At 42.3% G+C, this 26616-nt stretch overlaps 2 protein-coding genes and 1 long non-coding RNA gene across 6 annotated transcripts in view; all 3 read right to left on the bottom strand.

Moving 5' to 3' along the window:
• Positions 1-1647, bottom strand: part of GK (glycerol kinase) — a 49833-nt gene extending 48186 nt beyond the window's left edge. For all 4 annotated transcript variants that reach the window (XM_078390462.1, XM_072994265.2, XM_078390463.1 and 1 more), the window contains exon 1: positions 1419-1647. In XM_078390462.1, the coding sequence (XP_078246588.1) occupies positions 1419-1502 (84 nt within the window). In that variant the 5' untranslated portion in view covers positions 1503-1647. The remainder of the gene's footprint in view (positions 1-1418) is intronic.
• A 699-nt stretch (positions 1648-2346) lies between these two features.
• On the bottom strand, positions 2347-5198 carry LOC110077680 (SCAN domain-containing protein 3-like). The gene is given in 1 exon segment (XM_020791010.3): positions 2347-5198. A coding segment is annotated over 1 exon segment (1062 nt). The 5' UTR covers positions 4200-5198; the 3' UTR covers positions 2347-3137.
• A 2061-nt stretch (positions 5199-7259) lies between these two features.
• LOC144588185 (uncharacterized) lies at positions 7260-26345 on the bottom strand. The gene is made up of 2 exons (XR_013543574.1): positions 26008-26345; positions 7260-10709 (listed from the first exon to the last, which is right to left on the bottom strand). It is a non-coding gene; the product is annotated as an uncharacterized LOC144588185 (long non-coding RNA).
• Positions 26346-26616: the final 271 nt, after the last annotated feature.

Genomic DNA, 26616 nt, shown 5'->3' with positions numbered 1-26616 from the left:
CAACAAATCCCTGAACTTTAAGTTGATATCCACATGCTTTGTTTAAAAAAAATGGGAGGGAAAGGAAAGACTCGGAGATCAGAGACAAGATTCACATCAGTACAACCCCACCCCAATGATTATTAAGTTTACTCAGTGACAGATCCAAGATCCATCCCTGACCTGAGCCATCAACATTCCAAAGTCCAAGCAAGGTGTCACCTCAGATAGACATTTCATGTATGCTTCAAGTAGGTGTCTCCAGGTTCAACAGGATATTGCCAGGGTTCTGCGTAAGACTGCAGCTATAGAAATGGATTAAGCTATTGTGCCATGACTGGATACAAAGTTTGGGCATATGCATGAGTCAAAATCTTGTCAGATGACAATGTTCCCGAGTTTTGAGGCTCAAAGCAGAGCACAAGAGCTCTGGAAAGTGTAACTACAATGCAATGAAAACTTTGTATTGAGCAACACCACTGTTTTTTCACTGTTGTATTCACTAGAAAATTCTAACAATCCTTCTTTGGCGTTTTAGCATAGGACTTATAATGAATGAAAGGAAAAGAATACCATTGAGTTTATATCAAATTCTCAAAACCTGTGAACTACATGGAACTACAGGGTGTAAACTAACCAGTAGTCCCTAGATTATTTAACACAGTAGGTCCACCTGGGATTTGTAGGTTCAGAAATACCAACTATGCAAAAGAACACCATTAATGCTACCTGCATCCACTACATCACAGGCTGGGTGAGAAACTTCATCCTCAGACTCTCAATCCCCCAGAGATCCAAACAGTGTAAAAGAAAAAGAAGATACACCCTTTCCAGCAGGTAATTGGATCAGCCTGCCAAGCTCAACCTGCGCCGCTCTCCACCCCCTGGGAGCACAGATTGAAGCAAACAATCTTGAATGCCTCAGTGGCTAGGGCAGAGGAATCAGGAGGCTCTGCTGCACTTGTTGGTCCCCTAATTCACAAGACGAACAAAGCAAAACCGTAGCCTTCTCTGAGCCAACAGGCAGCCTTTCTCCTTGCGCCCAGTAGCAGTGGGGCGGCGCGGGGGAGACGCTCAGGGCAGAGGGAACGAAAGCACACTTCGCGGTCTCCCTCAAGGACACTTTTCCGTCTCTCTTTCCCTCCCAGAGCCAGGAGAGGAGCTTCGGTTTGGGAAACCGGCGTTAGATGCGCCGGCCAAGAGGAGACTCGCACGGACACATGCCTGTTTCTCTCCCTCCCACCCCCTTCCTCCGCCTACCCCCGGCTTCCCTCCGCCTGCCCCCGGCTCTCGTCCTCTCTGCCGCTCTCCCGGCCAAGGACATCCACCGTCCCCTCGTGTCTCGCCTCGTCCCACCACCACCACCACCCCCGTCCCCGTCCCAGGCAAAGACCCCCTCCCTCCTCCTTCATCCATCGCGCTGTTCAAGCGGCGCCTACCAAGAAGCGGGAAGAGCTGGTCCCTTGGTCGATGGCTCCAACCAACGGGCCCATCGCCCCACCTTGGGCCGCCCCAGCGGCCATGGCGCAGATTCCCGGCGAGCGAGCGCGACCCGTCACCTAGGCGACCCTCCCCAAGCAAGAAGCCACCGCGGCATTAACTGACACTCCTAAACCGGCGCTCTTCAATCCGTTACCAGCGCGCGGCGCTGGCTGGTCCGGAACAGAGGCTGAGGGCGGGGAAGGGGCGCTGCCTCATACGCTGCTCCGCCGCCAATCAAAACCCGCGGCGGAGGAGGAGCGGACGGGGTTTCCCACGAACTACAGGAAATAGGCGAAAGGTTCGGGAATGGGCGCGCGAGGCCGGGCCGGCTGGTCACGTGTGTGCGTCATCTACTCGCGGGGGGGGGGGCGCGAGGCGCAGGTGGCCGAGGGGGAGCGTTCGTGAGGGCCGAGAAGCGTCGCCTTGCGACGGGGAAGGCGGGACGCTTGGGCGGCCTATGCGCCTTCTTTAGCTGCCTGTGACGAGGCGGCCTCCCGCTTGCCTTCTAGTGTACGAGCTCCTGGAGTGAGCGCGGGAGTTCGGGAACGAAAAAATCCCGGCCTCGTCTCGATACGTTTCCCTCAGTTCAAAGAACGAGGGAACAAAATCTGTTCCTTGTATGAGTGCAGGTTGGACTGGTTTGGTGAGATGGTTCGTGTACGTTTACTAGTAGGGCGGAAGAAGAAATGTCAACCCCTGTGGTTTACACGGAGAGGTACACGTGCTGAAATTTCCTCTTCTGCACAGCCCTTAAAGCTACATCTCCATTGCATGCGGCCACCCAGGAAATTTGGGCGCAGTTATCTCAGAAATAGTATAGTCTTGGGTGATTTACATAATCCCAGAGCAGTGGTTCTTAACTTTTTGAAAGAAACGCCCCCTTGAGCCATTCAGGAAGTTATCATTGCCCCCCTCCCCGCTGCAATAACTCATTCATTCATTCATTCATTCATTCAAGACACTTAAATCCAATGACCCCTGAATATAAAATTCAATTGCAAGAAAACGAAATGCCCGAAAAAAAACCCAGTAACATTTAATGATTTAGTTACAAGTGAATTTTAAGACGCAAAAAGAAATATAAAAAGGGCATAAAAACAAACCACAATGCAGGAACTAAAAGTTTCAAGACAAAAACTGTAATTAATTAAGATTCGAGGAAAATATATATTCATGCACACTATAAAAAGGGTTAAAAAGACACAAAGAAAAATTTTACAGAAGGAAAGCAGCAAAAATCAGTGACAATATATATATACACAAAAAGTTTACACGAAGAGCACAAAAAAAATCGAAACCATAAAACCGAGAAACCAAAATATAATATCTCACTGGAGTGCACGTTTAAAAAGTACAATACAAAGAGACACACAAAATGTTTTCAGAACACAACAAGAATTCAAAAATGAAGCCGAGAACTCAAACTGGAACGTAAAATCCAATGCAAGCAAATACAACAATAAGAGCTGAGACAATTATTAATGAAGAAAATATATGTACACAAAAAGCAAAAAAAAGCATCAATGGCTGCCTTGTGGTTGGTGAGCTGATGCCAATTTCTTGATGTTTGGAACCATTTTTGTTAATCTCATTCTTAAATCGCTGCAGTCAATGATCTTCAACATTTTCCTTGACTTAGAAAGCATCTGTTGGGCGGCGCTGAAGCCCCTTCTCCACTAAGTGGAAGGCGAGGCTAAAATAAGCAACTTAACCTCCTCCCACAATATTGGGTAAGTGTTCCTTATTTTCACCCAAAAAGCTTTGTAGCTGTAACTCTGAAAATGTGATTGGGCTTCACAGTCATGTTTCAGATCTGTCAGTGGCTCTTGCAGTTTGGGATGAAGTTGTGCAAAGTCTGTGGTGAAAGGATTTAGCACCAAGTGGGCACTTTCAGATTTTAGATGAGCTTGAAATCCATGATATTGTCCAACCACGGATGCAGCTCCATCGGTTGCACATGCCACAACGTTTGTCAAAGAAATTTTTTCTCATTAAAAAAACCCTTCAACCTTTTCAAATATTGAAGCACCTTTTGTGTCGGTGGCTAAATTTTGAGCAAATAACAGTTCTTCCCCAATCTCTTCATTTCCGTTGATGAAATGGACATAAGCCAATAATAAGGCTTCATTTTCACGAATTGTTGACTCATCAATCTGCATCATGAATTCTGTACTTTTCAAGGTGTCAATAAGCCTTTCTTCCACATCAGCAGCCATTTCATCAATTCTTTTTGACATGGTGTCATTGCTCAGAGGAACTGATTGTGTGACGGTGCTTGCACTGGACCCCAACATGGTGGCAAAAATCTGTTTCACTGCTGGTAAAATCAGCATTTCTCCGATAGTGTGAGGTTTCCCACATTTTGCTATCAACAAAGATGTTTCATAGGAACAAATGAGCTCCTTGTCGGCGTTGAGTGACGATTTTCCAAATAACTTCTCAACAGTGCTGCGACCCTCAAACTTGGGCTTGGAAAAACAATACCGGGTTGTCGACTTTATCCGAATGAATTTTTTTACCAAATAGTCTTTTAGTCGGGAAGGCTTCATTGCTTCATTTGAAAAAGATTTCTCACAAAGAAGACAAAACGGAACCTGTACATTGGAATGAGATGGAATGAATCCCAATTTTAGGTATTCTGTTGAATATTGACGGCACCTCTTCTTCTCGACCATGTTGAGAAGTCTTCGAAATGAAAGAGGTGGCAGCAGCTGCTCTGGATCTGACTGCCGGATCATAAAGTAGGAACTTTAGATCATAAAGTAGGAATAAAGCTGAATGGGTTAGACATAAAAATCTGTTTCACACCCATGGGCATCCTTTGTGAGATGTTTGCATCCTTCATGTCCTATGGTACTCCTCCTTCCCTTTGCAGGTGGGAAGGTGGAGTATCACAGGACATGAAGGATGCAAACATTGCCACACTGTATAAGAACAAAGGAGACAGGGCAACTGCAATAACTATCGTGGCATCTGTCTTCTCAGCATTGTAGAGAAGCTGCTTGCCCATGTTGTGCTGAAGAGACTCCAGGTCCTTGCAGACAGAGTCTATCCAGAATCACAGTGTAGATTTCAAGCTAATAGATCCACCACTGACATGGTATTCTCCCTCAAACAGTTGCAGGAGAAATGTAGGGAACAACGACAGCCACTCTTTGTGTCCTTCATAGATCTCACAAAGGCCTTTGATTTAGTTAGCAGGGATGGCCTTTTTAAAATACTTTCCAAGACTGGATGTCCACCTCGACTCCTTAACATCATCAGGTCCTTTCATGAAGGAATGAAGAGCACCGTAGTTTTTGATGGATCAGCATCAGATCCCTTTGACATTGGATTCCAAAAGATCTCCTGTATGGAGAATTAGTGCAGCGAAATCGCCCCAGAGAGAGACCACACTTGCAATACAAGGATATCTGCAAGTGGGATCTGAAGGCCTTAGGAATGGACCTCAACAGATGGGAAACCCTCACATCTAAGCATTCAGCCTGGAGGCAGGTGGTGCATCACACACTCTCCCAATTTGAAGAGACCCTTGTCCAGCAGGCCGAGGCAAAGAGGCAGTCCCAAAAGCAGCAAAATCAGGGAGATGGACAGCAGACAGACTGTATTTGTCTTCAGTGTGGAAGGGATGGTCACTCTCGAATTGGCCTTCTCAGCCACACTAGATGCTGTTCCAAGTCCTCCATACAGAGTACGTTACCATAGTCTCTCGAGACTGAAGGATGCCTAATCAATCACCCATGGGCAAAACACAAAACAATACAGAAAATGAAAAAGGGTGCTGAGGTTTTTATCCAGTCACTCCACAGATAAAAGGCACTGTTCCCTTTCAGAAGAGGGAAGGAGACAGTTTTCAGTGATGCCCCTCCCTCTTGCAGACCATTTCAGATCTGCTGTTAAGTGTGAGTTGGGTAACTGAGCTTGTTGTGGTGGCAATGGAGAATGAGAGCAGCCCAGGAGAAAGAAGATTGGTTTAGAGAAGCAGCCTAATTTCTCCTTCCACCAGCAAGATGATCCTTACTGGACACAAGTGTATCCCAAAGCTTGAAAAATGCAGCTTGATAAAAGCTTCACTGTATCTTCCATAAACTACCTCTGACACTTAAATGTGCCTAAAGTGTGGCAATTAAAAACAATATGTCTCCATGGCTTCTGTCTCCACATTCTGATGCAAACATAGCCAGGACTATGTATTAATGGCCTGTTCTAGTTTCACCAAAAGACTGTTATACTGACCAATAATATGTTAGCTGGCATATTATTGCCATTGCTGGCAATAATATGCTGGCAATTGGTTTTGTCACTTCAAGTCCTAACAGAATCTTAAGAATCAGAGAATCTTAGTATAATAGTATTTGTTTGAAAGGAAAGGAATATTGATTTTACTGCTGTCTGAACTCTAAATTCAAGATAGCAACCCACTTGAGTCTCAAAATAATTTTTTTGAAATGGCAGAGCAAAGTTAGAAATTCTGTAGATAGTAGACTTTGTATTAAGGAAATAGAGAAGCAAATTAAGGTTGTATATTACCTTGTAGCAGCTTAAAATGTTTTTTTAATTAAAGGAGCATTATTAGAATAATGCAAAAGTCTGTTGACCAAAGCAACCTTCTACACACGAAACTTGTTTAATGTAACATTTTCACATTATCTTTTCAGAAGATTTTGAAAAGAATTTTCAAGTTTTATGCCAATCAGTTCACAGTCTGAGATTGAGACTTGGAAGAGAACCTTGGGATATATGCCATTAAAAGACAAGACTGGCTGGAAAAGACAGTCATGCTAAGAAAAGTAGGAGGCAATAGGAAAAGAGGAAGACATAGCCTCAGATTGACTCAATAAAATAAGCCTTTAGTTTGCAGAACTTTCAAGAATAGGACCTTTTGGAAGCAACTATTTCAAAAAGCCATCACAAGACAGAAATTACTTGATAGCACATAATCAAATATTCTTAACTCTTTCTGTAATAAAAATTTACTACGTTTAATGATATATTTATCTATTCCAGCTTCATGTCCATCATTAAGCCAGATTATAATATGCCTTTGTTTCATACATTGATGGTTCCACATAAGACTCTTTTACCCATATTCTCCTACCCTAAACTCTTCTACCACAGAGGACGGAAGATGGAGTCAGTGTGAGGACACTGTAAAGCAGACACTTTGCATGTAGATACATTCTGAATTTTACTATATACTAGGATGATGATCTATGCCTAAATTTAAGGTATGTAAAATTAACTAAAATCAATGTAGTTATCCAGGGGAAGAGAGTTTATATTAAAAAGAATAGAAACATCTGAGAATAATACCATCTGGTATTCCATCACATCATGCCGCTGTACTCTCTGACCCAATGTATAATATTGTGTTCACAAATCCACACTGTCTTGACACTGGCTAAAACTAAACATAAAATATTAATTGTGAGCTAGTGTGCTTGACTGTAGGTACACTTTATACACTAAGGATTTCCACCACCCTATAGCCATGATGTGTATGGGTAGGAGATAGAGCTCAGCTGCCAATGTAGCAGTGCCAGTCCTAAAACAGCAGGTCCCAGATGTGCTGGACTGGAGAACAATGACTGTGAGTGCAGCCCTTGGTACATGGACAAACTGAAATTTTATGGGGAGAGGAGCACTTGGCCTGGACAAATTATGAGCCAGGCTAGGGAAAGTACATACCAAGATATTCTTTCAAGACCTTTGCAGGGCAAGGTCTCTTGGTGTATGAGTAACTGAGGTTCACTTCTGCCTTAAGTGTCTGCTTGTTATAATTCTCTTTTTTATTATACTTTATTTTATGTTTTATTTTATTCAGGATCAAACTAGCTGCCACCATATGCCACTCGCAGTCTAGATCTCTCACACTGTAGGCTTTCTCTTGTAATTCTTAATCTTCATAATTATTATTATTTATAGTTTTTGTGCTTCTGTGTTCTGTAGTTCCTCCCTGCTCCTACTCATCGGAGACCTCCCAAATGTACCACCAACTTTCTTCTGCTTTCCTACCCTCTTTTGTGTCAGTATGAGCACACATACATGTAATCATAATTATTGCCTCAAGTTTCTTGTATCAATGTCTGTGTGTACAGTAAGGCTGAAGATCCCCAGCCAGTGTCCTCCAAGAGATCCCTTCATGACTTTCAACTTAGGGAGGTGTTATTTCATGTTCAGGTGCTGCCTTCTGTCTTCAGCTTGATTGCTCCACTCTCCTTCTCCTTCTCTCCATTATTATTATTATTATTAGTTTTATCTATATGCCACATTTCTCCCAACAAGGGATTCAAAGTAGCTCACAGCATTAAAAAATTCACACAATTTAAAAACACAATAAGTTAAATATTAAAAGATAAATTAAACAATATACGATTTAAAAATTAAATTAAAAGATTAAAACATGGAAAAGATTAAAATTATTTGCTGAAATGGGGTTCAGGGATTCAATTATAATTGTTAAAAGCCTACCTGAAGAGATGGGTCTGTAGCTTTTTTCGGAAGGATAACAGGGAAGGGGCCATTCTTGACCTTCCGAGGGAGAGCATTCCATGGCCTAGGAGCTGCCACAGAAAAGGCCCTCTCCTATGTCCCCATCAGCTGTGCTTGTGGTGGCATTGGGACCATGATGAGGGTTTACTATGCTGATCTTAATTGCCGAGAAGGTGCATATAGGGAGATACAGTCCTTCAGGTAGCCTGAGCCCAAGGATCTCCCTCATTTCATTCTTCTTTCTTCTTCCCTCATGGCCCATCATCATCAGAGTTCCAGCTAGATATGAAATTGCTCCCTAAAGTGTGCAGTACTCTTACATCTGTAGTATGTACATCTCATTACATAAATGATGTGTTCTAGCTTTTTTTTTGCATTTTATGGGTGTAATGATTTCTTGGTCTGTAGTCATTCATTTTCATGTAGAGCTATGATTTTTTCAAGGCTAACTTCTAACCAACTATATTCCAGAGTGCAATTTATGAGGTCTTTTTTCCAGTACCATAAAATAGTATTTGCATATAAAGCGGACACCAGCTGCAGTTTCATTTTCATTTTTATGTAGTCATAAAGCACATTTTTTGAATGTTTTTAATGCAGAATTTGGAAATTAACTCAGTTCTTTTGTCCATTGTAAAATTCCTACAAGGAAAAACCCTACATTAAAAAAAAAAGAATTCTTACTCATTCCTTCTTTTTGCAATGAGCTTAGAGTTAATGCTCACACCTCAACACACACACATTCCACAAGCAATAAAGATACTGGATTGTGTAATATATTACAATTAGTTACAGCTTGGCTTCCCTTCAAGGACGCACAATTTATTGCACCATTCATTGCCTATGCACATTGGGGACAATGTTTTCGTTCCATAGAAATGATTAGTAAGAAGTGGATTACATTTCAAAATTAACGATGTAGAATACACATTTGAACAAAAAGATATAATAGAGATGCCAATTTGAAAATGAATTCCATTGTAAATTAAGATCTCATTAGCTGTGGAATGAAGCAATGGAGCATTATCTTTTTGAAGTATTTTTGGGGAAAGTATGGAATTGTGAAAAAGACACCATTAGATCAGGACAAGAACTTTGGGACAATGGAGAGAACACTTGCTCTATAAGTTGTCATAGCTGCCTCTGGGGACTGAAATACAGTGGTGCCCTAACTTACGAACTTAATCCGTCCCAGAAGATGTTCATAAGTCAAAACATTCGTAAGTCAAATCAGCATTTCCCATAGGAATGCATTGAAACCCAATTAATCCATTCCGGCTGGTTTTTGGCTGTATGTAGAGGCACCGGTTGTAAGTCATGTAAGTCGAAGCATTAGTTCCCATAGGAACTAATGCAAAACCGATTAATCCGTCCTCTACCACTGGGGGGAGAATTTTTCTTCTTTTAACCTAAGATGAACTTAGAGAGAGAGAAAGAGAGAGAGAGAGAGAGAGAGAGAGAAAGAAAGAAAGAAAGAAAGAAAGAAAGAAAGAAAGAAAGAAAGAAAGAAAGAAAGAAAGAAAGAAAGAAAGAAAGAAAGAAAGAAAGAAGGTCTACACCGGGGCACACAGACCCCTCAGACAAAGGTTTGTACTTTTAAGCACAAAAAGAGAGAAGACTATGGGGGGGGGAGAGTTTGGAGTCTAAAACACATTTTAAACCCACACATGCTAAACCCACACATTTTAAAACAACACATTTTAAACCAAGCAACTTTTAGACAAAATACATTTTGAAACAAATCAAGCAACTTTTAAACAAAATACATTTTAAACCAAACCAGGCACCTTTTAAAACAAAAGAAAGATCACTTAGCTTTAGAGTCCAACAGCCAGACAGACCTTTGCAAACAGTTTTCTGATTTTAAAACCAACAGCCAACACAGAAACATAACCCCCACCTAAGTCACTTAGCCCAACCCCAAGCTGCAGAACCCCTGTACAGTAAATATATATATACAGTCTGTACAGTACAGTACCAGGTAGTACCAGGCAGTAGGCAGTCTGAAGTCTCTCCGTATCCACACTCTCTAACCGCTGGGGCGAGCAAGGTAGCAGACAAGCAGCCTCTTCGCTGGCCAATGGTTAACTGAAAGTTCAAATTTCCCACCTTCCCTGCATATTTTGTTTGTAAGTTGATGCTCCGTTAGTAAGTCAAAGCAAAATTTTGTGAACGGAGCTGTTCGTAACTCTAAATGTTTGTAGGTTGGGACGTTCGTAAGTCAAGGCACCACTGTACCTCAGTATTATCATTACTATTTTAATCAGTCATCACTAAACTATACAAGAGCATTAAATTACTGTATACAGTATTTTGCAGCAGGTAGATGAAAGGTCCCTACCTGTTCCAAACCTACTGTAATACTGAGTTCTGTGATTTTTCGTTCCCTTGTTTCTGTAGAAATAATATAAAGGAGAACATGAGAATTGCACGAGTTTGTGGAAAATACCATGTACACAATGAATGTGAACACCTTAAGTTTATGTGTCCAGGAGCAAAACCTCCCATTGATAATGGTGCAGGTGGCATTTGAACACTGTTAGAACTGTGACAAATAACTATAAGATAGAAATCAGATACTTCATAAGAGAAGTTAGTAAATACCATTTAGGAACACTTTGTAGCAAGTTCTTCTGGCGAGTTGTAGCACTGTTGTCTTTGCTATCACAGCAAGCAGCATAGAGAATAATTTAAGGATTCAGCTCAGCAGAACACATGGCTGTCTTGGAGAAGCAATAGCTTTGCCACTACTTAATCTAAGAAAATAAGAAAATTAGTATCTATTAGAGAAGTATATTGTGAAAGGAAAGATGACGGAAATCCTAATTGCAGCAAACTGAGATGGGAATGCAGGGACCTATGGCTGCCCTCTCACTGTTTGAGAACAAAGGCAAGATGGCTTCTTTGCTCTGTCCCAGACAAGGTCCAGAAAAAAATATGAGAAGGAAAGGTAGTGACATCGAGGGTGAAGGAGGGTCAGCATATATCAGAGCAGGTACTGGACAATCTAGGAAACCTGAGGAGGTCTATCTGCTTTTCTTCAAACAAGGACATGCATCTTCTTCATTGCAAGCTGAATTGCACCTAGTCACTTCCATCAGTCTGAACATGTTCTTTAATAACCTCACCTAGTGATGTAGTTTTCTATGAAAGACATTTGTCAACGCCTCCCACCCCAAAAGGAACAGTAACGCCTAATCTGCTCATATAAATCTAGTGTGATACATCCACCTGAATTCTCAACAACACACCTACAATGTTTGTTGATGTAAATCTCTCATAAGGATATGCCCTTTTCTCCCAGAGCAGTTTTTATGGGTAACCAGAAATTTAGAACAAGTACACTGAAAAAGAAGGTACCCCCATACCATTTGAAGAAAGTTCTGAAATTGAAATATTTGACAATCTGATTGTGATAGCATGTTGAGATGTATAAAAGAACAGCTATATTATTTGGTGTCAGGGTATTAAAAATTTACAGGCCTGAACAGAACAGAACAGAACAGAAGCAATAATGAGCTGCCATGATATCCAGGTGTGTAAAATACTGAGTCACAGTGACTCTTGAGAGGTGGTGCCTGGATGATGCAACACCTGCTCTGATTGGGCAAGGGCAGATGCTTAAGTGTATACAGTGGTGCCCCGCATGACGACGATAATATGTTCTGTCAAAATCGCTGTACAGCGAAATCATCGTCATGTGAAAAAAACCCGTCATTGGAATGCATTGAAAACCAGTTAATAATAATAATAATAATAATAATTTATTGTCATTGTAAGTATATGCGTTCCCATGGGGAAATACATCATCGTCCAGCGAAGATCGCCCATAGAGAACCACCGATCAGCTGTTTAAAATCGCTATTTTGCGAAGCTTCTGTCCAGAAAATGGCCATTTTGCAAAGGGAAGCCAGCCATTTTGCGAAGGGAAGCCATTTTGCTGAGCTGGAAAAATCATCGTTTTGCAAACAAACAGTTCGTGAAGCAGGGACCTAATCAACGTAAAGTGAAAAAATCCCATAGGAACCATCATTTTGTGATCGCTATAGCGATCGCAAAAAAGTCATTGTCAAGCAATTTTGTTGTCATGCGGCATTCTCGTAATGTGGGTTACCACTGTATAAATGAAATGTACAGAGAAGATGTACCACCCTTCACTTTGATGATTCCATGCTGTCGTGCTGCCACTTTGTATATTTGTATATGCTGTAAATACACGTGTCGTGCTGGAGGAAGCTGAACATGTCTGCATGAGTTATTTTGCCATGTTTGGCATCCTTCAGTCTCAAGAGACTATGGTAATGTGTTCTGTATTGGTATGGTAATGTGCTCTGTATGGTAATGTGCTCTGACTTGGAACACCATCTAGTGTGGCTGAGAAGGCCAATTCGAGAGTGACAATCCCTTCCACAATGACTAAAAATACAATCTGTCCCCTGTCCAGTTCCCTGATTTTGCTCCTTTCGGGACTGCCTCTTTGCCCTGGCCTGCTGGACAAGGGTCTCTTCAAATTGGGAGAGGCCATGCTGCACTGCCTGCCTGCCTCCAGGGCCTGAATTTTGCCATCAGGACCTGAAAACATTACTCTGCTGGATTCTCGTGGGTTCGCGGTAACATTTCTTCCTTCTGAATTCATGTGTTCTCTTTTATCTTTCAGATTCTTTAATGATGTCAATTGTGAGTCTTTGGGGAATTTTTTTGCCTTTGAGACAAAATGTGCTTTATATATCACATTTTGATCCTTCTTACTCTTGTGCACTTTGCCTTTGCTGTCTTACACCTGTTTCTAGTGATTTCCTTCAGCTGACACTGGTGAATTCACATGGAAAGGAGTAAACAGCCCCCAGTGCTCAGTTTTGGACCATAGTGGTTTAGTTAGGCATCCTTCAGTCTCAAAAGACTATGGTAATGTGCTCTGTATGGATGACTTGGAACAGCATCTAGTGTGGCTGAGAAGTCTGATTTGAGAGTGACAATCCCTTCCACACTGAAGACAGATCCAGCTGTGGTCTCCCTCTGGGGTGATTTCCCTGCACTAATTCTCCATACAGGAGATCCTTTGGAATCTGACCATCAGCCATTCTCTCGACGTGCCCAAGCCAACATAGATGTCGCTGTTTCAGTAATGTATACATGCTAAAAATTCTAGCTCATTCTAGGACTACTCTATTTGGAATGTTGTCCTGCCAGGTGATACCAAAAATCCCTCGGAGGCATATGGAAGGTGTTCAGCTTCCTCTCCTGCCATGCACAAAGGGTCCAGGACCCGCTGCAGTACAGGAGTGTGCTCAGGACACAGGCTCTATAGAGCTGGATCTTGGTATATGTCGTCAGCTTCTTATTGAGCCATACTCTCTTTGTGAGTCTAGAGAACATGGTAGCTGCTTTGCCAATGCATTTATCCAGCTCGACATCTAGAGAGAGTGTGTCAGAGATCGTTGAGCCAAGGTACACAAAGTCATGAACAACTTCCAATTCTTGTGTAGAGATGGTAATAGAGGGAGGTGAGTCCACCCCCTGGCCCATGACTTGTGTTTTCTTCAGGCTAATTGTTAGTCCAAATTCTTGGCAGGCCTTGCTAATGGTGGTTAGTGCTTATTGTTATAGGTAGAGGGAAAGGGACAGCATCCAGTGGTGGACAGAGCCAGGGTGAGACAGAAACAGAAGTGCATATTCATACACAAATGGACACACAAACAAATATCCACAAAGAGTGAGCGAGATGGAGGCTGGCATTCATTAATTTATTCTGTGCTTATTTTAAGCTCAGTGTTGCTTATTCCCCCAAAAGTGAGCAATGAATGCCATCATAGCTTTCCAAAGAGAATCAGTCAGAGAGAGAAGATGATAGTAGAAGACCCACAGGACTGCACTGCCAATTGCCTCAATTGCAAGATATGATTCAATTTTTACTTGGGCTGTTAAATTGTGGATTTGGTTATTTTGCTGGCAATTGAGTTCAAGGGTCAGATTGCTTTATGGGAAATGAAACTGTCCTAAAATAGCTGCAAATAATAGATGGATTAGCAAATGAAATAAAAAGTCCGAATGTCCTCTAGGAACAAATATTGGCAATTTTCATTTATGATGCTGTAGAAGCAGAATGCAATGTCACAATTCTTTTATTGCTTTACAAGAATTGTAGCAAACACATGTAAATATAATGGTAGCTGCATGAAATAAAAAGGAACTAGAAACTGCTTCCTTCAGTGTTGAGTTAGATCTATTCTAGACAAAGGCGTGTCTATGCCATCTTTGGTTCAGAATACTTTGTTTCTGTCCATTATTTGGTAGTTATCAAATTTCGTCCTCTTTGAAGCAATAGCCTAAATCATATAGAGTTGTTGTGCTCACCTAACAGAACTGGTATAAATCTTCCTGGTGAATTGCTGTAGGTTAAGAAATAAATGAAGATGTTTGCTATTGCATACCAAGTCACATGATTCTATTTGCAAGAGCAAATGCCTACATTGACTACTTTGTTGTTACTTAGTCGTTTTAGTTGTGTCCGACTGTTCATGACCCCATGGACCTGAACACGCCAGGCCGTTCTGTCTTCCACTGCCTCCCAGAGTTGGGTTAAATTCATGTTGGTAGCTATAATGACACTGTCCAACCATCTCGTCCTCTGCCATCCCCTTCTCCTCTTCCCTTCACACTTTCCCAAAATCAGGGTCTTTTCCAGGGAGTCTTCTCTTCTCATTAGATGGCCAAATTATTAGAGCCTCAGCTTCAGGATCTGTCCTTCCAGTGAGCACTCAGGGTTGATTTCCTGCAAAATGGATAGGTTTGTTCTCCTTGCAGTCCAGAGGACTCTCAAGAGTCTCCTCCAGCACCATAATTCAAAAGCATCAATTCTTTGGCGGTCAGCCTTCTTTATGGTCCAGCTCTCACTTCCATACATCACTACTGGAAAAAACCATAGCTTTGACTATGTGGACCTTTGTCGGCAAGGTGATGTCTCTGCTTTTGAAGATGCTGTCTAGGTTTGTCATCACTTTCCTCCCAAGAAGCAGGAGTCTTTTAATTTCGTGGTTGCTGTCACCATCTGCAGTGATCATGGAACCCAAGAAGGTAAACTCTGTCACTGCCTCCATATCTTCCTTCTATTTGCCAGGTGGTGATGGGACCAGTGGCCATGATCTTAGGTTTGTTTATGTTGAGCTTCAGACCATTTTTGGCGCTCTCCTCTTTCACGCTCATTAAGAGCTTCTTTAATTCATCCCCACTTTCTGCCCTCAGAGTGGTATTATCTGCCTATCTGAGGTTGTTGTTATTTTTTCTAGCAATCTTAATTCTGTTTTGGTATTCCTCCAGTCCGGCCTTTCGCATGATGTATTCTGCATATAAGTTAAATAAGCAGGGAGACAATATACAGCCTTGTTGCACTCCTTTCCAAATTTTGAACCAATGAATTGTTCCATATCCAGTTCTAACTCTTGCTTCCTGTCCCACATATAGATTTCTCAAGAGATGGATAAGTTGTTCAGGCGCTCCCATTTCTTTAAGAGCTTGCCATAGTTTGCCCCTGGTCCACACAGTCAAAGGCTTTTGCGTAGTCAATGAAGCAGAAGTAGATGTTTTTCGGGAACTCTCTGGCTTTCCCCATAATCCAGCACATGTTAGCAATTTGGTCTCTAGTTCCTCTGCCCCTTCGAAATCCAGCTTGTACTTCTGGGAGTTCTCGGTCCATATACTGCTGAAGCCTACCTTGTAGGATTTTGAGCATAACCTTGCTAGCATGTGAAATGAGTGCAATCGTACAGTAGTTGGAGCATTCTTTGCCACAGCCCTTCTTTGGGATTGGGATGTAGACTGATCTTTTCCAATCTGCTGGCCACTGCTGAGTTTTCCAAACTTGCTGGCATATTGAGTGTAGCACCTTAACAGCGTCATCTTTTAAGATTTCAAATAGTTCAGCTGGAATGCCATCACCTCCACTGGCCTTGTTGTTAGCCAGGCTTTCTAAGGCCCACTTGACTTCACTCTCCAGGATGTCTGGCTCAAGGTCAGCAACCACACTATCTGGGTTGTGTGGGACATCCAGATCTTTCTGCTATAATTCCTCTGTGTATTCTTGCCACCTCTTCTTGATCTCTTCTGCTTCTGTGAGGTCCCTACCATTTTTGTCCTTTATTTATTTATTTATTTATTTGTTTGTTTGTTTGTTTGTTTATTTATTTATTTATTTATTTATTTTATTTATATCCCGCCTATCTAGTCGATTGACCACTCTAGGCGGCTTTATCATGTACTACTCATCCTCGCACAAAATGTTCCTTTAAGATCTTCAATTTTCTTGAACAGATCTCTGGTTTCCCCCTTTCTATTATTTCCTCCATATCTTTGCACTGTTCATTTAAGAAGGCCCTCTTGTCTCTCTTTGCTATTCTTTGGGAGTCTGCATTCAATTTTCTGTAACTTTCCCTATCTCCCTTGCATTTTTTTTCCCTTTCTCTTCTCTGCTATTTGTAAGACCTCATTGGACAGCCACTTTGCTTTCTTGCATTTCCTTTTCTTTGGGATGTTTTTTGTTGCTGCCTCCTGTACAATGTTATGAGCCTCCATCCATAGTTCTTCTGGCACTCTGTCCACCAAATCGAGTTCCTTAAAACTGTTCTTCACTTCCACTGTGTATTCCTAAGGGATTTGGTTTTGATTATCCCTGACTAGCCCAGTGGTTTTTCCTACTTTCTTCTCTTTAAGCTTGAGTTTTGCTATAAGAAGCTGATGATCAGAGCCACAATCAGCTCCAGGTCTTGTTTTTGCTCACTGTATAGAGCTTCTCTATCTTTGGCTGCAGAGAATATAATCAACCTGATTTCAGTATTGCCCATCTGGTGATGTCCACTTGTAGAGTTGCCTCTTGTGTTGTTGGAAAAGAGTGCTTGTGATGACCAGCTTGTTCTCTTGACAAAACTCTATTAGCCTTTGCCCTGCTTCGTTTTGAACTCCAAGGCCAAACTTTCCTGTTGTTCCTTTTATCTCTTGACTCCCTACTTTAGCATTCTAATCCCTTATAATGAGAAGAACAATTTTCTTTGGTGTCAGTTCTAGAAGGTGTTGTTAGTCTTCATAGAATTGGTCCATTTCAGCCTCTTCAGCATTGGTGGTTGGTGCATAAACTTAGATTACTGTGATGTTGAAATGTCTGCCTTGGATTCGTATTGAAATTATTGTATCTTTTTTGAGACTGTATCCCAGTAGAGCTTTTCCCACTCTTTTGTTGACTATGAGGGCTACTCCATTCCTTCTACGGGCTTCATGCCCACAATAGTAGATATGATAATCTTCTGAACTGAATTTGCCCATTCCCGTCCATTTTAGTTCACTGATACCGAGGATGTCAATGTTTATTCTTGCCATCTCCTGTTTGACCACCTCCAGCTTCCCAAGGTTCATAGATCTTACATTCCAGGTTCCTATGCAGTATTTTTCTTTACAGCATCAGACTTTCTTTTCACTTCCAGGCGTGTCCACAGCTGAGCGTTCTTTCAGCTTTGGCTGAACCACTTCATTTGCTCTGGAGCTACTTGTACTTGTCTTCTGCTCTTCCTCAGTAGCATGTTAGATGCCTTCCGACCTTAGGGGCTCATTTTTCAGCATCATATCTTTTAGCCCTTTGTTTGTGTTCATAGTTTGTTTGTTTTTTTGGCAAAGAAATGAGTGGCTTGCCAGTTCCTCCTCCAGGTGGATCGCATTTAGTCAGAACTCTCCACTATGACCTGTCCGTCTTGGGTGTCCCTGCACAGCATAGCCCATAGCTTCTCTGACTTACTCAAGTCCCTTCGCCACTGCAAGACAGCAATCTGTGAAGGGACATTAACTATTTAGTTTGCGGCAATTCAACAATGAGAATTATGCCAATTGCATTATGTCAGTGAGTGACAGAATTTTGGCCCATGGGTGTTAGATGTATATAATTTCTAATTTCGTAATTTTTAGATTAGACTACTGTAACACGCTCTATGTGGGGCTTCCTTTGAAGCTGATGCGGAAACTTCAAGTGGTGCAGAATGCGGTGGCCAGACTCCTTACTGGAATGAGAAAATATCAACATATCTCTCCTACTCTGGCCATGCTGCACGTTTCTGCATTGACTTCAAAGTGTTAATGCTTACATATAAAGCCCTAAACAGTTTAGGACCTCGATACTTGGCGGAACGCTTACTCCCAACTAGCTCTACCCGTGTCACCCGTGCGAGCCAGGAGGTGAGGCTGAGGAGCCTGACACCGAGGGAGGCCCGGAAGGAAAGAACTAGAAACCGGGCCTTCTCGGCGGTGGCTCCTCGCCTCTGGAATAACCTACCTCCGGAGATTCGCACTGCACCCTCACTGGGTACTTTTAAGAACCAACTAAAAACGTGGATGTATAGGCAGGCCTTCCCTTCCAGTTAAATCCTGTCCTCTTTCCTTTTTTTCTCTTTATTTGATTTATTTTGTATTTTTTCCATTGCAAAATCATTTAATTAATTAATTGTTCTAAATTTTTCTTGAACTTGTTATGTTTTATGTTGTAAGCCACCTAGAGTGGTCGAAATGACTAGATAGGTGGGGTATAAATACAATTAATAATAATAATAATAATAATAATAATAATAATAATAATAATAATAATAATAATAATAATAATAATAATAATAATAATAATAATAATAATAATAATAATAATATACAGTTACTGGCCAATGCCAGTGTTTTTTTGCGGCTTCATCAGTGCAGTGTGTATGTTTAAGTGTCCCACTGAGCATAAATAAAACATTGTTTTTGCCTTCCTTTTATTTTAAATCCCAGAATAAGCACAGCGATTTTTTTAAAAATCAAGTCCTTAAGAGTTAATGAAAGTGCAGGCTTGTGGGAAATTATGATAGAGTTATGTTGTCATCACTAATCACCTCCAAAAAATATATTCTGCAGCTTCTGCTTATGAAACTCACCCAACCACAGTACATGAGATAATCACACATGTAAGGAACATACTGTATAAAATGTGGCAGTGCCTCAAGGCCTGTGCTTTGATTGTTGGAAAGATGCAGTTATCACTACAAAGCAAGAGAAAGACAGTGATGAAGAAAAATAGGAGCCTTGATAAACACTTGAGGAATACTGGCACTTTGTTGGACAATATAATAACTGTGTCTGATATTCCCCTGCCCTTATCATGCCTGATAAACAGTCACTGTGGAGCTGCTCTGACAACAGGTAAAAAGTAAAATAATTCTACTAATCTTTTCCATTGCATTAACTCAAATAGCACTTCTGATGCATTTAATTTAGGCAACCTTTTCATTTTTCAAACCATTTAAGCAATATTCCTGAAATAGCTTCACTCTTGTGGTGATACTGCATCATCTCAGCAATCAAAGCAATAAAAGAAAGAAAGAAAAAGAAAATGAGAGCTGGCCACAGTTAAGTGGAATGCTTCGAACATACAGTAATCTTATAGGTGGCCTACATGGAAGTGAGTGCTATGAAGTTCATTGGGGCTTGCTCCCAGCCCCACATAGGTGTGATAAGATTGCAACTCTGGCATTACAAAATCATTTAACACAAAGCTTTATATACTGTCTAATGTAATTTATCGAATGTTGGACTAGGGCTTAGAAGACCTGTGTTCAAATCCCTACATGGTCATGGGAACTCACTGGGTGATCACAATGGTAAATCATTCTTTGACTATCTCACATGCTTTGAAAAGCTTTTAGGGAAGCCATACGTAAAAAGTGGCTTAATGGAACATAACAGCAAAGAAGGACATTACTAAGTAATGAAAGCAAAAGATATTAGAGAAAATATCAGATACGTTCATTCCATATTTATGGAGAATGGTCTTTTTCCATCAAGAGTGGTCAGGATGTAGCACATACTTGTGGATAACCTTCATGCTGTCACATGATGACTCTCTTAGCTCTACTCTAGAAAAAAGAAAATGAAATGGCCATTATACAGTATATGTCTATGGCAAAAGCACAAAGGCATTTCTTTGTGTCTCTTAGGACATAGTTACATGTGCAAAAAACCCTGTTTATGATTCAGGTTTAGCATATGTGAAATTGAGTTGAAGAGGAGGTGGGGAGAGGGAAGATATACCTCTTCTCTTCTCTTCCCAGGCTTTCTCCCTTCTTTTCCCCCACCCTGCCTTAACTCAACAGGAATACAGTGGTGCATCATATAACGAGTGCCCCGTTTAACGACGAATCCGCATACCGATGCAGATTTTGCGATCGCAAAAGCGATCTCATACCGATGGCCCCTATGGGGAAAAATCGCTTTTCCACCGCCGGCGCTCAGTAGGGCTTGCCTCCGAGCGCTGGGGGTGGGCACTGAGGTTGCTCTGAAGGCAGCGCCGCCCATCTGGGTGGTGCTGCCTTCAAAGCAACCTCCAGGGAAGCGTCCACCGCCGGCGCTCGGTTGGGCTTGCCTCCGAGCGCCGGAGGTGGATGCTGAGGTTGATCTGAAGGCAGCGCCGCCCATCGGGGCAGTGCTGCCTTCACAGCAAACTCTGGGAAAGCATCCACTGCCAGCGCTCGGAGGCAAGCCCCACAGCTAGGCAGGGCTTGCTTCCGAGCGCCCCGGTGGAGGCTGAGGTTGCTCTGAAGGCAGCGCCGCCCAGCTGGGAGGCACAGCCTTCAAAGCAACCTCTGGGAAAGCATCCATCGCCGGCACTTGGAGGCAAGCGCCGCCCAGCTGGGGGGAGAAGGCAGCGAAGGTTCAGGGCGCCCATGGTGGGCGCTTCAACTGGAGATTGCTCTGAAGCCTGGCTTCAGAGCAACCTCCGGGGAAGCTTCCACCGCGGGGGCTCTGAACCTTCTCCCCCCAGCTGGGTGGCGCAACCTGCGGGGAGGCGTCCACAGCTGAAGCAAGCGCCGCCCAACTGGGGGAAAATGACCACCCGCAGCGTTTTTGCACCTCGGTACCGAGTCGGCGAAAATGGCGGCCGGATCGGGATTCTTTGCTTACCGTTGAGTTTTCCCCCAATAGGAACGCATTAAACAGAGTTTAATGCCTTCCTATGGATTTTCCCCTTCCGCATAGCGAAGAATCTGGATAACGACGTTAATCCTGGAACGGATTAACGTCGCTATGCGGGGCACCACTGTATCTGCCTGTGGATTGCTTACAAGAAACTGAGGGGGAGAGGGAGAGAGAAATGCCAGAGAAGGGAATCAAGAGACTGCAAGAAGTCAGGAAGCAGCCCTCTCAGGACTGATCAGTGTGTGCACTGTGGGAGGGGGGCGTGCATCCATGTGTATGTTTTATTTGTTTCTATATGTAATACTGAACTAGCACTATCCCATGTCAAAATAAATTCAAATAATAAAAACGAACATTTCAAATAACACCGCAGCAGCGGGGTCAAGTGGCTGTGAGTGGCAGCCAGCATGAGAGCAAGAAAGACGGGAAGAGGGAATTCCTGTGTCATTTCCTGGATTGATCTAAAACGAAGATAAAAAGTTGTCCCAAAGGGGTGCACAAAATTTTTGAAATCTGTGCAAAGTCAAGTAGTAGTCACATGGGTTTTGTGTCAGAATTTGAACTGTTTCACTAGCATAACTGCACCCTTAAGAGGCTAGGCAGTAATACAGAGAAAGGCTTCATCCTGCTCAAGTTGGTGTAGCCTCATAAAGTAGAAATTCCTATTATGAAACTTTTGGACACCTCTAGGCCCCAACACACCCTTCTTGACTCAAGCCGACTGCTGAAATCTTTCTCTGAATCTCTCTTAGAATATTTTTGCCAGCATTGCAATCAGTTTTCATTAAAGTTTCCCAGAATGCTGAGTAGCAATGTCACGTTGAATGCACTGTGGGACATAAAAAAGGGAAACGTTGTGATTACTATTGGAGCTAGCCCTGCAGAAGGCCACCAAACTGGACTTGTCTAGCTCTATCAAAAGGTGCTTTGCCAAGGTGCCCTTCAAAATGCAGAACTGTCCCTGCACCAAAAGATGGCTGCCGGCAGCTTGAAAGGGTGTCTCAGGCTGTAGTGTCAGTTTTGAAGTGGGCTATGTTTGTAAAAATTGGAACATGGCTGAGCTGTCTACCTCAGATAAATTACGAATGGCCCATCCTGTTCTCCCTTAAATTCTCTGTACTTTTCTTTGCTCCTAGCCAGCTGTGTGTGAGAGAATGCCCAATTTTGTTGGCTTTCGGAACAACAATTCTGGAATTTAGAGTACAGGTCTTAAACTCACAAATGGGACATCTTTCTTTATGTTGGTCTTCTATGTCTTAATTATTTCTCCATATTTTTATCTTTAGTATTATTTTAGATTGTGAGCTGCAGGCAGAGTCTGCCGTAGGTTTTTATTTTTTGATATCCAGATCATTCTGAGACTAGATTTTCAAGCAGGTTTAAAATAAATTTTATAACAATAAATTCAGGGGTGAGGAAGCAAAAACAAATCCATGTCCATTTAAAGGTATGGCAACAATTTTGTTAATTTAAATGAATCTGAACAGTTCTTTATACCAAGTTCCTAATGAGCAACACTGAAGTTGATAGTGTCAACAGAAATAAATAATTATTCTTCCAATTAATTAATAGAGAAATAAATAAAGGAGAAATAGAGTTGGGCGTCATCCACATACTGGTAAAACGGAACCCCAAAACTCCAACAACTTCTCCCAATGGTTTCATGTAGATGTTAAATTGCATAAGGGACTAAACAAAACTCTGAGGGACCCACAGGATGGGGTGTTGAATAGGATTTCCCCAGCACCACTTTCTGAGTTGTCCCTTCCAGGAAGGATAGAACCACTGTAGGACAGTGCCTCCAAGTCCTATCCCTATCCCAGAGAGATGGCTCAGAAGAATCCCACAGTCAACGGTATTGGAAGCTGCTGAAAGGTCTGGCAGAACCAACACACTCTCTGTCCAGTTTGCAACATAAGTCATCCTCCAAGAGCTGTGTCCACCTCATAACCAGGTCTGAAGCCGTCACTTCATTTTTTTTAATTAATAAAGAAAATGGCCATTGTTTTTATTAAACTAAAAACGTGCTGCTCATATACAAAGGAAAAGGCAGCTTTAACGCATATAAATGCATGTTAACAGTACTTTGCAAATTGAATCTTTTACGCTATACGGTGGAAAGTACTGATATTTGTTTGCTGTGTTGATTTACTATGTTTCCTATTGCTACCTTGGGATATCTGTTACATATGAGATAAAAGACTCTATTATGCATCTCTTTTGAAGCTGATGCCTATTTATTTTCTAAAAGGCGAGAGGAGCAGCAGAACATATCAAAACACAGTGGCATATAAAGCAAGGAACAAACAAGTAGCATCCATTTTAACTCTCACTAGGTGGCTCCAACAGCCAGGTATTATCAGTTGTGTGTTGCTTATACTTCTTTAAACCTTGTTCACTGTAGCTCACCATAAGTGACTTTTACATAAATTCTGAATATACTAAAGACATTCATATTTAGCCTACTGTGCTTAGTAGTATATTCTAGGGGGAAAATGGCACGTTCTAATTTGAAAGGGGGAAAAACACATACCATCAAACCTTGTTCTTAAATCCACTGAGGACTCATTAGTGCTTTTAAAAGTAGTATCCACTCCCCCACTGACCAGTCACTCAGGATGGAGTGCGCAGGATCTATTGCACTTGTAAAACCTGTGGCATGTTTGCTTTCTTGCCAAACAAGGCGCCTGGGTAGAAGTGCTCTAAGTGTAAGTTGGTGGTCCTCTTGTAAGGCAAGGTCCAGCAGCTGGAGGCCTGTGTTTCTAATCTTTGCACTATTAGGGAGCAGCCCGGGTCGGTGGGGCTCGTCAGCCTTAGAAGGCAGCCCATCTAGGAGAAGGAAAACTCCAATTTCAAACCTCCACTGCTTGGTGGCTATATCCACTGATGGAAAAGGCTTAAGGAGTTAATTTCGAGGCAAAATCCAGAGCCAGAGTCCCGGAGGCAGTTTGTGCCATTCTGGCAACTCCTGTGATGTCACTTGGAACCAATTGTATTGGCTCTTGCCTTTCCATTGGACTATTTCAGCGACGTGGAGAGGGGGGATTTGCTGCTTGGGTAATAGCCTATCCTCCATATTATTTTTCCTTTCCTTTCCTTTTACTTTATTTAGATTTATACCCCACCCCTCTAGACAAAGTCTACTTGGGGCGGATTACAAAAAATGATAAAATACAATAGAATAATTGTATTTCCCAGGTTTCGTGCTCTGGACACTCTACCTACACATATAGCATCAAAATAACACGGGAAGTAACAATTACTGGTTATGTCTTTGCTCGATTGGTGTAGAGCATGATGTCAGGAGCTATTTCTAATGGTGGGAGAGGGCATTGCACCTCAATAGGTGGCTACCTCCTGCCTTAAGCTGGACAGTCCTCAGCCAGTAAGGTGCTGCCTCACCATGGGGTTTAGGGTGAAAGCCAACAAGCAGATCGATAACCCTGCACCATTCAACAATCATAAGAAAACTTCCGCCCTAAAGTTGTGCACCTGGAATGTTTGGACAATGACCCCTGGCCTTTCTGACGACCTGCAGGAAATAGCCAATGTGCACAAGACAGCTGTCATCGACACGGAACGGAGTAGGTTGCAGATGTACATTGCTGCCCTGCAAGAGACAAGATTGCCAGACACAGGATCTGTCAAAGAAAAAAACTTCTCATTCTTCTGGCAGGGAAAACCATTAAATGAGACCAGGGAATATGGTGTTGGTTTTGCAGTCAGAAATACTGTGCTGAGATCCATTGTTCCACCTACTGTGGGGAGTGAAAGAATCCTGTCTCTGCAGCTCCATTCATCAGCGGGACTGGTCACCCTTCTTAGTGCATATGCACCAATACTGTCGTCTACAACAGAAGTCAAAGAGAAATTCTATGACGATTTGGCAGCTGTTATTAAAAAATCACCAAGAGAGAGACACTGTTCATTCTAGGAGACTTTATTTATTTGTTTGTTTGTTTGTTTGTTTGTTTGTTCGTTCGTTTGTTTGTTTGTTCGTTCGTTCGTTTATATGCCGCCCACACTACCCAAAGGTCTCTGGGCGGCTTACAACATTTAAAATACAGTGGTGCCTCGCATAGCGAGGTTAATCCGTTCCGGATTAACCTTCGCTATGCTGAAGCATCGTTGAACGGGGCAGGGATTTCAATTGGAACGCATTAAACATGGTTTAATGCGTTCCAAATGAGCCAAATACTCACCGTTCAACGAAGCTTTCTAATGGCCGGTAGCCATTTTCGCGCCCTCGCCTCGCTTAACGAGGGCGCGAAAACGCTGCGCGCGGCCATTTTGGGCCATTTCCGGGCTTCCGGCGGCCATTTTGGCCGCCAAACAGCTGATTGTCGGGGCTTCGTTTTGTGAAGCTCGGTAAGCGAAATGCTTACCGGTCTTCGCAAAGTGAATTGTGCCCCATAAGAAAAACGTTAAGCGATCGCATTTGCGATCCGAAAAAACGGATCGCTATGCGATTTCGTCATTATGTGGTGCACTCGTTAAGTGAGGCACCACTGTACAATAAAAAGTCACAACAATTTAAATGCAATTAAAATATAAACTCAAAAAATTGCCATTTGAACTACAACTCCCATAATGGAGGCCAGCCCCAGGACAAGCAATGATTTCCTGATTCTGAGTGCAAGCAGTTCTGCCCTTTAATCCTGTCACTAATGATTTCATCTTGCTCAAAGTTTCCAAGCCATTTTGCATTTGATTTTAGTTAATTACCTAGTAATCTACTGGCTAAAACTACAAATAATAATCTGGTAAACAACTCTGGTCCAAAAGAGCTTTGTTGCGAACTGAGTCACAGACAGAAGACCAGCAAATTTGGTTCTCACTGTCTCCCTCTTACAGAAGTCAAGGATTAGGGAATATCCCACCAACTCACCCCACCTTAGCCACTGTGGGTAATAGCAACAAAGATTTTAGCACCTCCTGATTTTTGCTCACTCCTGTTTGTTTTGGCTCCAACACAGAAATGAGAAGTTGGAGAGACTGGGTCAGGGAAGGAATCTTACAAAGCTTTGGTATGGTTTCACACCAGAAGAGATGCAGAAGAGTCCTTTGTTAGTGGCTTACCTCAGTAAAAATGACTGAAGGGCAGGATCAGTACTTTTCAGCACATTGTCCAACGTCTGTGTTATCCTTGTTCTGTCATGAACCTTTCTGGGGTGCCTGTCGATTTGTCTGACATTGGCTGGTCGTTCCTTCCCTGCCTCTGATTTGGGTTGGGTCCCGCCTTCTGTTCTTATTTCTCCCTCTCTCTTCTCTGTTGAAGCAGGCTGTGGACTGTTGAGGCCTGTTGTTCAAAGCAATTGTGTTTTTAACTTGCTGTCATCTGTTTACTGTAAGCAAATGAACCCTTTTATTATTTCTACTATCAATTTCTCAGAGTGAGTTATTGAGACTATAATGAGAAAAAGAGGTGGTTTACTCTGGGGAACTTGAAGCCATTCTGCTTTGTGAATCCCTGCACTTTTGCTGCACAGCTAGAGGCATTTTTTTAAAAAAAAAAAACTCTGCAACAAAAGCTGCCAAACTATCATCTCATCATGCCTAATAACCTCTGCAATTACAGGCATTTTCTCCGAAGGATTTCAGACCAAAATATTTCTCAGATCTATCTGGAAATGTTTGGGGCTGAGTCTGGAACCTTTTGAAAACTACCATCCCATATCAGGAAAACAG

The sequence above is a fragment of the Pogona vitticeps genome, chromosome 3 (genome assembly GCF_051106095.1).
Source record: "Pogona vitticeps strain Pit_001003342236 chromosome 3, PviZW2.1, whole genome shotgun sequence".
Lineage (NCBI taxonomy): Eukaryota > Metazoa > Chordata > Lepidosauria > Squamata > Agamidae > Pogona > Pogona vitticeps.
This window is presented reverse-complemented; position numbering and strand designations above follow the sequence as displayed.